This window comes from Amphiprion ocellaris, chromosome 7 (assembly GCF_022539595.1).
Source record: "Amphiprion ocellaris isolate individual 3 ecotype Okinawa chromosome 7, ASM2253959v1, whole genome shotgun sequence".
NCBI lineage: Eukaryota > Metazoa > Chordata > Actinopteri > Pomacentridae > Amphiprion > Amphiprion ocellaris.
In genome coordinates this window covers 20,843,111-20,857,329 of record NC_072772.1, presented here as the reverse complement: position 1 = coordinate 20,857,329, position 14,219 = coordinate 20,843,111, and the positions used below count along the sequence as shown (strand labels likewise).

Below are 14,219 nucleotides of genomic sequence, written 5' to 3'. Positions count from 1 at the left end.
TCCTTTCTAATATGTTTTTCAGTGTTGCATATGTTGAAAGACATATGCGTTCCTTTACTGATTTCTTACAGGTATTGAAAATTGCTGAGACTATTTTCAACTGGCTAAAGGATTTGGCTAAGAAGTTGAACTTTTAGAGGTGGTTTACTATAGCTTGTTTTATTTTGGATCCAAGCAAGTAATATATAAGTAACTTCAATACCTGTGCACACAAGGTGCATCCATATGACACGAGCACAGGAACAGCAAATGTAAGTGGAAAACCACCTTTGGAGGGAATGTTTCTGCCCTGTGGTCCTATGAGCATTAGGCTAATGACTGTCACTTGACTGTTGACATTTTAGGGGCAGGACAGTGGCTGATAACGCCACTTATTTGACTGGTTGATTGTATTTGAGGTGTGCTGCTTGCTGTGTTATTGCAGCTACTGACAGATAAACCAAATTCTACTGAACACAAACTGCGTTTTTGTTGTTTATCCAGTACGATGGAGCACTGTAGCTGATTCCACTAGCTGGCTAGAATAACAAAAAGGTACCTGCTTCAAAATAAATTGGAAAAAAAAAACTTTTTAAAAAAATCATAGCATCTTACTGATTTGTGTTACTGTCTGTGTATTTTGTGGTATCTCTGTCTGTCTAATTTGTCATCTTTTTGTGCACTAGTTTGTTGTTTTTTTGTATACAAGTAAATGGGGGGGAAAAAAGTGTTTACAAATACAGAAGAACTACCTCCTGGAAGAAGAGGCCAGTCGCACTTTAAAACTTTATGGATTGTGTTCCTGTTTGTTTTAGATTTCAAGTTGTTTTCAGTGGCAGCAAATATGAATATTAAGATATAATGGTACAGTTTAGACCAGAGTTGGACTAGGGATGGCAAATCATAATTTTAGTGACATTTAAACAAAACTTTTATAATTAACTACGTGTCATGTTTAAAAAGCAGCCAGAGAGAGAGAAAGCGAGTGGGAGGGTGAAACAGCGGGGGAGATAAACTAAGCTGACACATCACTATATTGAATGCCTTCCAGGCTACATGGTCTATTGGAAGTCAGTGCACTAACATACATCTCATACCTTCATATATGACATTTCATCTCATCAGGATGACATTTGTATTGAACCCTGTCGTGGCTGAGAACAGCAAAGGTTGCAAGACTGAAAGACAGAGCCAATCATGGAGACATAACGCAGCTCAGAATGTGAGGGAGAGCAGAGGTGGCGACGAGGCGAGTGAAGGGTGGTGGTGGGGACTCTTAGTTTAAGAGTAAATTTCACAGCTGATAAAGGATTGGAATTAAATCAGCGAGACTTTAAAGTTAAATCAATGCGGCTGAGAGGAGTCGACTGAGTGATGGAGAGAATGGAGAAAGGCAGGACAGAGGTGAAGGACTTAGAGATTAGCCAGTTATAGAGGAGAAAGAAATGGAGATGGAAAAAAAAAACCTTTTGGAGTGTGTGTGTTGGGAAACTGACACATCTATCACTCAGTTTGCATAGGACAGTGGCAAGGTTAAGCAGTGAGGAGTATGCAAGAATGACAACAACAAGAACACACACTTATTCATATACAGTGTGGTCATGCTAACCGCTGCACACACACCCCTCTCCAACAATAACATTACACATTTCTGCTTCCACAGTCACTGACTCTTAATTAAACAGATTAATCTAATTTAAGCTAACCCTTTGGCTGCCACTGAGAACACAAACTTGCATTCGAGTCATCTGCCTCTGCTCTGTATGATCACTCCACAGAGGAACTCGGACTAATACAGCCATTTATCTCTCCTGACACACACACAAGCACAGCGATACACACAGACAGAAACGGGCCAAATCAATTTGCAATAGACTTAACAAAGGAGGAGAGGATGGGATAAGGAAGTTGCTCACAGTCATTAATAATGACAAAACAGCAGGCAGCATGGATTCACACGGAGAAGCGATGGAAATCACACAAATGCTGCGTTCGCTTGATATGGGAATGACTTCAATTGAGAGTGTTTGTGCTAAAACTCTCAAGAAGCAATAAATGACACTGCGTCTTCAGATATACCGCACACGTGTGCTTAATGACTAGAAACCTGCTGCTGGTGAAATTAAGAATTTTGAAGATCAGAAACGTCATCAAACACTTCAGCTTCTACTTTCACATCTGTTAACCTTGGAAAAGGAAGGGTGGGGGAGGAGTTTTCCAAAGGTGGCAATCTGCAGCCTCATAAATCTTACACTCTGGTTTCAATGCAGTTTCAGAGGAGATTATTCCTCTACAAAAAACACTAGTGCTACCTACCAAACAAGTCATCCCTGGCCAGAGCGTAGAGGATACGTGAAGCTCCAATGAGGTTGCTCATGGCAGCGGAGAGCGTTGAGGAATAAACCCCGATGGTGACGAAGGGGTTCCAGATGTTGATGTCTCTCAAGAAACTGTAGTCCCTCTGAAGCAGGACACTGCATGGGTTTGGAGAATAAAATCGACAGATTAGTTTAACAACCATACCTAGGACTCCCAAAATGTAACAGCGACATTTTAATATGCTTGAATAAGTTACAAAGCAGAGAGGTCATGTTTCCACAGTTAAAACTGTTTTTACAAGAGGGTGTAAATGAAGTTCCGGCTTGGGGGAGTAGTAGTTTCCAAAAGTAATTAAATTCTTGCGGTGGAGTTTGCAGCGCTGAATATGCAGATTATTTGAGTATTCTAGTGATTTTGCAGCATTTTTCTGCCATTTTTAAGAGCTGCAACTGTAAAACCATTCCTTTGTTCTGAGCTTAACCAATCAGCATAGAGACGTGCACAGCAGCTTCCCAGGGTCGCTCAGAAGTACCTACACTAGAGCAGTACTTTTTTTCTCTCTACATGGATGGTTCTTATGGTTGAAACACATGCAAAGGTTTGGGCCACCCTAAAATGACCTGCAAGTTCATGTATATGGTAAGTATACATCTTTTTGGGCATTTATGCAGAGGAAGACATCCAGTGGTAACTAGGTCTACTTTAAGAGTTTGTTAAAACTGGTATGCTAAGTGACACTGTAAAATAGTTGTCATTTGTTGTTCAGTCAGTTGACTTTTATGTGGGTCTACAGATGGGAGACAAAACAGATAAAAAGCTGAAGGAAACTTTAATTCCTTAGACAGCACAGAGTCATTAGTTTGTGGAACCAAAACAAACTGTCGCCTTAGGGCTTGCTCTGGGGGTTAAGCCAAATGGGTTCTGTAAGCATCTTGAGACAATCTGACCTGTAATTGGCGCTATATAAATATAATTGAATTGAAAAATTTCTGGGAACTTCCAGAGGTAGCGATATTAGAGACAAAGATGAAAAGAAGGGTAAAAGATAAGTAAAGTAAGGCGTGATAAAGATAGTGGCATTATAGCACAGTAAATGGTGTAACCAACTAGGCAACAAAGATGCCCAAACAAACTGATGATAACCTACAGCTGTTAAACCAATAGATTAACAGGTGCAGGGTTAGGTGATAAATCTGCAAGACTCAGCGAATTGTAAAGGCATCACAGATTTTATCACACCATTATTATACAATTATAGCCATCTGTTTCAAAACCATTGAGAATAATGCAGACCTCCAAGTAGGACTGCTTTAAGTCAACAGTGGATATTAATATGGTTTTGCATTGATGTAATGCAGTCGCTGAATTTTTCGGATATTGTATATCGATATTGCAACATAAAATGACATAAACCATGACAACCCACTGCCAGTATTATTGACCAATATTGGGCTATTACAGACGCTGTACAGTTGAGTCAGTCAGCAGATATGCAAGAAGAAATACTGGAGTTGTGAACTGCTGCAATAAATGTTTTACTCCCAGCTTTTTATGCATGTTTGACTGATTTTCTCAAATCTGGTTTATTGTAAATATGTTTTTGGTATGAAGTTAAGTTTTGTGATTTTGTCAAGTTTTGTCAGTTTAAATTGCAATTAAAAGTACACTTATAAATGTTTTAAATTCTTTAAAAAAAAAAAAAAAAACTTCTTGCAAAGACATCTTTATCCCAAAACGCTTTGTTTAGCTTATGTATTTCTAATACTGACTGACACACTCGTCTATATTAGTACTGGTGCATATGTCGTTGCTGCTCTGACTCCATTGTAATAAATACTCTCAGCACTGTCTGCAGCACATGCAGCAGAGTACATATCACAGCTGAGCAGAAAGTGGTGCAGACTCAAGTAGTGTCTGTATTATAAGTTCCTACCTAGTTTGTGAAATACATTGTCCCAAAGTTAACAAGAAAAGCACTCAGAGAGTGATGTACTAAACCAAAGCTATTCATTCCCCCATATGGCATTGTCAGAAATGTAGCATATTTTTGTAGAAATGTAGCATTTTTTTTTAATTAGTTATTGATGATCAGAAATCACGGCAACATAGAATTTAATATAGATGTACCAAAATGAGCACAGGCATATGTTATGCATGTGTACGGATACCAAATCACATGACCTAAATATGCAGTGGGCAGTGGGAATTGATGGGACTCTGAAACACCCACACAATTTAATCAATTATTCCTTGTATCATTTCTGACCGATAAGTCCTGATAAGCCCACAGCGGTGGATTTGTAGTAGGATCACAATCATTTGATCGTCAGCAGGCAGCTGACGTAGTGTTCACTTGTTGTCATAGTTACAGTGATGCCGTGCCGCTATCTGGCAATGATACAGAAATCTTTAACAAATCCGTGGATCCAGACTATAAGCCGCATCACTGCCAAAATCTAATCACTTGGTCCTTGTGTCATTTCTGACTTTCCCTGAAAATTTCATCCAATCAACTCTAACATACTGTATGTATATTATGTTCAAAACATTCTACAGGAACATATATTATTACTGAATACATCAATTATGTTGGCAGCTGTAACAACTAGTGATATCTGCACAATTTTCCTGTGAACAGAGAATAACAAAAAAACAGCTTAAAAAAAAGAGGAAGATTTAAAGTACTACTACAGCCTTGCACTGAAAAACCTCACATGCACCGATATGACACAAAGGAGACTTTATCAGTTCATTACTTTCATATCAGGGGTTCAAAATCAAGTGGTCCAAAGGGTTGTGTCTGATTTCGAACTCATCTGTTCTGGGGGGCAAAACGTGCAGATGTCCGACGAAAAAGACCCAGATTGAAGGGAAAGTGGCGATTACTCTGCCAGGGTGCCTAATGATGAGATCCTGGAGTATAGCGAGTGAGTGTGTGTGAGTGTGTAGGTGTGTGTGTGTGTGTGTGTGTGTGTGTGTGTGTGTGTGTGTGTAGAAGACGGTGCACCATACATGGAGAAAGAGAGATCAGAATACAAAAAACACAGCAGGGTGAACATGATTATGGCCTACCCTCCCCACCTCTTTTCAATACAACACAGCTAGAGAGATGAGAATTAGACTGCAAAGTATTTCTCTCTCTCTCTCCTGATCCATCTCAATCTCTCTTTGTATCTCAGTACACACACACACACACACACACACACACAGACACAGACACACACACATACACACATCCAGTCCTTCTATTCCTCTCTCTCATCACCTCCATCTCCTCCATCGTGATGCTTTTAAAACCCATTCAAGAGATTTTTCTTGCATTTCTGTCTCAGTCCTCTTCATTTTATTTGTGACTTGTACCAGTGTCCGATCTCTCTCTCTCTCTACTGATTAAGAGTCTCATCACGTTTTCTTTCAGGTCCACTGATTTTAATACTTATTATCATGGCCCTATTAAGTATTGTTCACTCCATCCAAAGATCTGAGAACACTATTATTTCACACGGAGCCCGAGAGGCAGTGGGTGCGCATACACGCACACGCCAAGGTTGCTGCATTACCACAAATCAACTAAACAAAAGGTTCTGCAGAGAAGTTAACACCACCCTCGAAATTAGGAAATGCCAACTACTTTGTTTATTTGGCATGTATATGTGTGTGTGGCATAAGCATTGCAGCGAAAACTTTATGAACCATCGCTTTAATCAGACCCTGTGACATATTCGTAACACAAAAAAAGAACTGTTCAACGGTCGGCTACACAAAAATACGCTGGAAGGGGCGTCTCAGTGCATTTTTCCTCAAAAAATATTTGAAAAGTGCTAAGTATTATGTGGAAATGAAGTCTGTGTGTATATATGTGTGTGTGTGTGTGTGTGTGTGAGAAACAGGTGAGTGATGATGTGGGTCAAAACTTATGGGTTGATTATTAATTTCTCTGACGTGCAGCAGGAGCAAAATAAATCTCGAAAAGCTTGACATTTCCAAACTGCCTCTCAAAAACAAAGCCGCTACCAACTGGATGACAGCGATGACAAATGATGTGTGTGTGTGTGTGTGTGTGTGTGTGTGTGTGTGTGTGTGTGTGTGTGTGAGAGAGGATGTCCATGTGTTGGGTCATAATAGAATGAACAACAATATGTATCCTGTGTTTTATAATTTTGTGTTTCTTTTGGAACTGTGTCTTCATCACTAAAGGCGCATGTGTGGCTGACTGCATGTGTGTGGCCTGGATAGTAATTATTGATCAGATCATCCAGCTGAAATGAGCTCTGCCATCGAAATAAAGAGGAGAACAAAAGCGCAAGGGAGCGAGTGACAGATTAAAGGAGCTCGTTTAGAGAAGAGGCGGAAACAAAGCTCTGTGACTAAAAGGAACCCACAGAGATTGTTTGGCCGATTGTTCTAGCTCCTCCCGGCCCGCTCCATCCTTCAGCTCATTTGTTAACCATTTTTATTCATGCCCTCATTTGTGTATTCATGCATATTCATCTTTTAATCCATCATTTCATGTGTTTGTGCTTCTGATAATTCGCCGGTGCTTTGGTCGAACATTATGGATTAATTAGCTGCGATTTTTCAAATAGGATGAAAAATGAACGGCAGGAGTGGGTCGGAGTGTGTTTAGCTGCATTATTACACCAGCGCAAACACTGCCATCACAAACGGTGCTTACATGCTGCTCTAGGAGGGGGAGGTCACTCCTCATCAGGACTAACATTCAGGATCATCTAGTTTAATGATCCTAAAGAATGTCCAATAAATGCTCAGTTGAGATCAGAGCTAGTTACCGAGATGGGCTTTGGCTTATGGCTAACATTGCTGTTATACTCATTGCACCATTATGTGACCACTTATGTCTCTGGAATATAGACACAACAGTCCAGCAAGTCAATACTCTCAGTAGGATGCAAAGGTTACACTCTCTTATGAATCTCTCTATCAACATTACAATGACAGGCATTTATTTTTACTGCATTTTTCTTGGTGACCTCTCCTAGTTTGACAATAGGAATGGGTGGATACCGTACTGATGTTTTAGATAAATGTAGATGACAGTCAGTATTTGTGCTCTTATGTTATCTTCAAGCACAAATATCTCCTCCGAAATTTGGATCTATTTGGTGTTTTCTCAAGACCTGCACTCTCTGTGTCTGGAGAAATCCACTAAAATGGCATTATAGCTGCATCAATCAATATTTTCTATAATAACAGTGAATTCACTGACTGTGTATAATGCAGGGCTTTCCCGAATAGCTTTTTTACGGTTTCGAAGACGGAGAGACAAAAACAAACCTGAGACATCAAAAGTTTTCCTTGTAAGTTGAAAGAAAACTGCTACAAAATGTGAATATGACCATCAAATAAATTACAAAAAACAGCGTTTTCATCAATTGTTTGAAACCTTGCCCTTCCATGATATTGATGGAGCTCCTGTCTTGAGTAATAAATAACTTTACAATGGGCATCACCATTACAGAGTGCAGTGTTTTCTGTGAGGGGCCAGTGGTTATAACATCAGTTTTCAGTTGTTGCTCCAACAATAACATGACAATTAGCCACAGTCGGTAAGTTAAGATTATACTTTGTCAGCATGCAGGTTGCACCAACATCAGCCATCACAGTAAAAAGAATACAGCTGCTGACGGCTAATCTGTCATAGATTTTCAGGCGATTTGCCAAACTTGTGGATTTGTGATATATCAGTTTCCTTTGGCACATCTGTCACTTTTCTGACATTTGTGGGATCGTCAGTGTTTGCAGCACTTTTTTGGCATCTTGCTATAGTAGTAGTGACTTGTAATCCTGTCCTGTCCCAGTGGCAGTGCTAGTACCGACAGATGACAGCTGTGACACAAAACTGTCACTAACATTAAATGTCTTTGTCTAGTAACATTTAACGTTAATGCACAATAAGTATTTTATAGTAATACAAATAGAAGAATAACTAAAAAAAATAAATAAAAATTGCAGCATTCAAATACTGATTATGGCTGCACAGTGTTTCTGCATGGAGTTTGCATGTTCTCCCTGTACACGCGTGGGTTTTCTCCAGGTTCCCCGGTTTCCTCCCACAGTCCAACAACATGCTGAGGTTAATTGGTGATTCTAAATTGTCTGTAGGTGTGAATGTGAGTGGGATTGTCTCTATATGTAGTCCTGTGATAGACTGGTGACCTGTCCAGGGTGTCTCCTGCCTCCACCCTAAGTCAGCTGGGATAGACTCCAGCCCCCCACGACTCTAATGAGGAGTAAGTGGTGTATAGATAATGGATGGATGGAAAGATTGCTTATAACAGCAATGGTAGATGCTTGGGAGCCCTAGGTCAGCCCGACTATAACATGAAGGGAATCGCTCATGGCGATCAACACAATGCTGCAAAAACTCCAATTTATTTTTTCTGTTGTTGATTCTCATTATGTCACATTTCAAAGCACGTTCTGTATTAAAATCCCTCTTCAGTCATTGAATCAATAAAAGTTCACTTCCAGGTGTTAAAATTTCTAAGAAAACAGTCCTTTCAAGTCCCCACCTCTCTCTCCACTACTTGGTGCAGCTCAAGCACACCAGCTCATCTATGACTCTGCTCAAACACTGCAGAGCTAATCTACACCACACAATAACAAGTTGTAGTATTGGAGTGATTCCTGATATCAGTGAATCCTGCAAGAAGGTTGACAGGATTAGTTTTTTTTTAGGTTGTTTGCATACAAAACCCTGGAAGCCTGAATCAATGCCATATCATTAGCTCACTGCACTTTCAGGGTGAAATGCTCGGCCACAGCACTGACTGCTTATTTCACTGATACGTCTTCCAGCTTATAAAAACACCATATAAAAATGTTAACAAAGTAACCAGAGGGAATCTTTAATTTTTTTTTTTTTTTTTTTTTTTTTTTTTAACAATGCAGTTCTGCGCCCCTGCACTGCTTCATTTTCGGGCTGCAACTATTATAACGATTATTTTAATAATCGATTGATCGGTCAATTTTTTTTTCGATCAATCGATGAATCGGATTAAAAAACAACACATTTTTAATTGACTGACAAGAGCAAAAAAGATCATTGTAGCGAAGTATTCGTCTTCAACCATTGACAGAGGCCTCGTATCAGTGACCATCATGTTGAGGATGCTCTCAGTCAGGACAGCTGCTTGCTGTGGTGGACATGATGTCTTGCTCATCATGAAGCCTGTCATTGTTTGCTGTTGATGAAATGAGAAAGATAGTATAGTTTGAGTATGTATTATAGCACAATTTACAACAACTCAGTAGTTATCTTGTTTTATTTGCAGTATTAGATTAAGGCATGTAAGTAGTCCAAAGAGCAAAACACAAAGCCCACGCACGCACGCATATATTTTGTGTTCTAAGTCACCAATATTGCTAATTCATGTTGCTGTATGTATATTTTTGACCCAGCAGATTTGGTCACTTTTTCTGTTAACCCATAATAAAGTCATAAAAGAACCAAACTTCATGAATGTTTTTTGTGACAAAGAAGTATCTGTTCCAATCACTCTATCAGAGAAAAATCAGAGTTGTAGAAATTTTTTTTTTTTATATAACTGGAAATAACTGGAAACTCAAGAGAGCCAAGACATTATGTTCTTTACAAGTGTATGTAAACTTTTGACCACAACTGTATATATATATATATATATATATACACACACACACACACACACACACACACACACACACACACACACACACACTCACACGTCCTATGACTGTCATTAATCAGCTAACAAACAAACACTAGCATCAGGAGAGCTACCAGACAGACTAACGTTACGTTTCCTCACTGTAAAACAGAACAAACGTAGGATAATGTAGTGACTTACCTGCTGTTGAGCTCCTTCATCTTCATCAGCGACTCCAACGTGTTTCCGTTTCAGGTGCTCTATCATCATCGTGGTGCTCCTGTGCCATCTCATATTACTTTTGCAAAGCTTGCATGTTACGTATGTTTTTTGTTTTGTGAAGCCTGAAATGCTCCCACACTTTTGAGGACTTCGGTCAAACAGTTTTCTCCATCGGTCATGTTTCATTTGCTGAATTTACTTTTCCTTTGAAAATACCACCTCTGCTCTGCATTCACCTCGCTCTGTTCAACTCGCTCTGCAGGTGGAGTTCTTGTTTTTTTTAAACAAAACTTTATTTTGGTCAGCCAGCATTGATTAAAAACAAAACTTTATTTCAGTCAGGCAGCATTGACAAAGCTCTGCAGGTGAAGTAGACCATGGAGTAGACGGCTCCGTGACATAGCGAGTGACGCATGAATCGCGCGACACAACGAATCGATAATGAAATTCGTTGCCAACGCTTTTAATAATCGATTTTTATAGATTTTAGCGATTCATTGTTGCAGCCCTACTTCATTTCATTCATTGTTTTGATTTTCCAACCTGCAAATTTTTTTCCACATCCATGTTCACAGTAGGAGCTCGCAGCTGTATGCACAATTTGAACAGCACCAAACATGTCGCCAAAGTTAGCCACTAGCTTGTAAAGAAAGTTAGACAAAAGATAAAAGGGAAATGAATATCGGATTTTCATTTGCCAGGTGGACAAAAACACAGCACCAAATGAATGCTAGCGTTGCTCTGTATCTGCTGAATATGTAAATACATAACAGTTTGCTAACACATTCACTACATTGAAAGAAGACAATATCCAAGGCTAGCTGTTTTTTTTATGTTGTTCTGCTCCCTAATGGCCAGAAAAATAAATGACTGCAGCTTTAAAAGATCACATGTAATGGTATTATTATTTTTTCTGCCTGACAGTAGATGGTGTAAAATAAATGCTGCAGTACAGACAGGAATCAGCAGGAGTGATCATATTTCTGCTACATTAGCATCTCACCATTGGATCCCTGTCAAATCTAAAACAGAATTTAAAATCTTGCTCCTTAAATGCAAAGCCCTCAATCACCAAACTCCATCATAACTCATAGTAGCATACTATCCCAGCAGAGCACTTCACTCTCAGACTGCAGGCTTTCTTGTGCTTCCTAGAATTTCTAAAGTAGAATAGGAGGCTCCTCTCCTGTGGAATCAGCTCTGAGTTTGGGTTCAGGAGGCAGACACCCTCTCTGTTTTCAATATTAGACTTCAAACTTTCCTTCTTGATAAAGCTTATAGTGTAGTGGTACAGGTGACCCAGAAACATACTTAAGCTATGCTGCCATAGACCTATGATATCAGGGGACTTCCCATGATGCACTAAACTCTTCTTTCCTTCACGCTCTGAGTATTTAGATGTCACTAGTGTGTGTCATTTTCTTTGTAACTTCTCTCTACAACATTTCATGTTCTGTCCTCCCGCCCTGAACCTTCCTGCAGATATCTCTAACCTTAAAGCTATATGGTTCTGATGTGCAACCCGGCCAACCTGCTGAGTGTTTATTGTTTGTTGTTTGTAAATGTGCATCCTCGCTCTCTCTGCTCTGTTCTCACCCAAACCGGTCGAAGCAAACAGACGCCCACGCTGAGTCTGGTCCTGTCTGAGGTTTCTTCCTGTTGAAAAGCTGTTTTTCTTCCTCACTGTCGCCAACTGTGGCCAAAAAAGAAGTTGTTGAGGTTCTCTGCCCAGTAAAATTTTCTAAAGACTCAACCTAAAATGCTCTGAGATGGATTGTATTATGATTTGGTGCTATAACAATAAAACTGAATTCAACTGAATAAGCTATTACCATAGGTATGGGTACCAAAGCCCACTATTAAATTGAGGTTAAATTATCAAAGAAATGAAAGTTCTTCACACGCAGGCGGAGAAATGCACAGCTTTGGACTGCGTAGCTTGTAGTTCATCTGTCACCGACCCAAGTTTGCAATGTATGCCAGAAGCCTGAAGCCCTCACATAGTCAACTAAATTACACAAGCATGACTTAATTAGCCAGATGACTGTTTAGCTATAGGTGTGCTCCTAAATTCAATCTGAAAAAGGTCAAAGCATCATCTGAACTGGCAGTCTGAAATTTACAGCGTCAGTTTCAAGCATTAATTAATAATTATTATTATTACTCCACCAAGGAACAGCAGAGTTATGTGACGATCGGTGTACATTTGTCTGTTTGTCTGTCTGACTGTTAGCAACATTACTCAAAAACGGATCAACAGATTTGGATGAAATTTTCAGGGAGAAAGAAATTACACAAGGACCACCTGATTAGATTTTGGCAGTGATGCGGTTTATAGTCTGAATCCACGGATTTGTTAAAGATTTCTGTATCATTGAGAGACAGCGGCACGGCATCACTGTAACCATGACTACAAGTGAACACTACATCAGCGACCTTCTGACGATCACTTGATTGCAATCCTACTACAAATCGACCACTGCAGACTTATTGGGACTTATGCATTGGAAATGATACAAGGAACAATTGAATAAATTGTGGAGGTGTTTCTGAGTCCCATCACATTCCGCCTGCGACATATTTAGGTTACATGATTCAGTATCCGTACATAACTTCCACATGCATAAAAGTATGTGTCCACTAGATCCTGCAATTTCCCGCATCCCATTCATTGTCTATGTGGAACACACCGCGTTGCATGCTGGTCCGGTTGCGGAGTGTTTCGAGCTGCGATCCGGTGCGTCTCACCGTAGCAGGCAGGAGCTCATTTGCATAAAGTAGACTTGACTGCTACTTTATGTAAATTCTATGCGGCATGCAGAGGTCCAATGTGTCGCAAAACTTTCGTCAAATGTCTAAACTAGCCGTAATTGAACTTAAACAAGGACAATTTCAGCTACTACACACATTATTTCTCCCCTCAGATGCTTTCAGAAATACTTTTCGCTGAAGTGTTTTTGAAAAAAAAAAAAAAGAGAGAAAGTTTGTGGCCAAGCTGCTATGTTGGTCCAACGCATTTGCCGGGTTCTCAGCTGAAAGCGCTGACACGTGACCCCATAGTGGGCCGCTAGTGACCACCCACCAAACAGGCAATTTTCAGATGTGGCGTGTTTACATGCAGGAAAAACAGATCTAGTGGAAACGTAGCGTAACACACACCTGTGCTAAGCACAATGTCATTTTGTTTGTGGGTATATCTGTATTAAATGGACACATTCTATGATGCTATGATTTCTGTCACAAATTTTTTCAAGGTTTCAGCCATTGGCTGAGAAGCCTTGGTGGAGTATTGCACTCTCTGAGTGCTTTTCTTGTTTATTCAATAATATCACATCTGGCATTCAGGTGTTTTCATTCAAAAGTGGAAAATTAAAGAGAGGAAATGTTATGAAAGACAAATTATAGCAATATTAAATGTGTTTTTTTTGTTTATACTCAAAACATAAATCAGTAAAAAGCACCAAGAAGAGTACTGTAGCAGCAGCTTAAAAACGATTTTATGATACTGTCCATTTCTTACATCCACTGGTGCAGGATGAGGTCATCACTCGTAATCCACTTTTTCAGGAAGGATAAGCTGCATTTCATGCGATCTTTATGCATATGGGTAAAAAAAATACCCTCAAATATGTCAACACGTAAAATAAATGTTAAGGGGTGACAGTAAGTGTTGCCCTCCACAAAGCTGGGGAATGCACAAGTGACAGATTAGCAGCAGTGACACAGATCCTAATATTTAGTCCTCAGCATGGGTCATGCTCCAAAAAACTGGATAATGCATCTTTCATTTAATGTCCCTGTTTCCTGCACTCCGTAAATCTTGTTTCTGTCCCTGGCTTTCTATAACAGATATCAAATCTGAAGGCCAAGATGAGATAACTAAGATAACATCAATATGATATCAAGGTTAATTTTTCTCAGACTGAGCATCGGCAGCAGATATTGAATGAAAAAGTACTGAACGTGTCTGTTTTGTACAAGAACCAGTGTCACCCTAACCATTGCTGAATTTTAAGTGTATGATATAAAAGTATAACACGTCAGCGGAAAGAC

At 39.6% G+C, this 14,219-nt stretch overlaps 1 protein-coding gene across 1 annotated transcript in view; it reads right to left on the bottom strand.

The window, feature by feature from the left end:
• zgc:153039 (uncharacterized protein LOC767698 homolog) overlaps positions 1-14,219 on the bottom strand; it is a 90,259-nt gene that overhangs the window by 46,239 nt on the left and 29,801 nt on the right. The window contains exon 7 of the mRNA XM_023268796.3: positions 2,296-2,453. Coding sequence (XP_023124564.2) covers positions 2,296-2,453 — 158 coding nt within the window. The remainder of the gene's footprint in view (positions 1-2,295; positions 2,454-14,219) is intronic.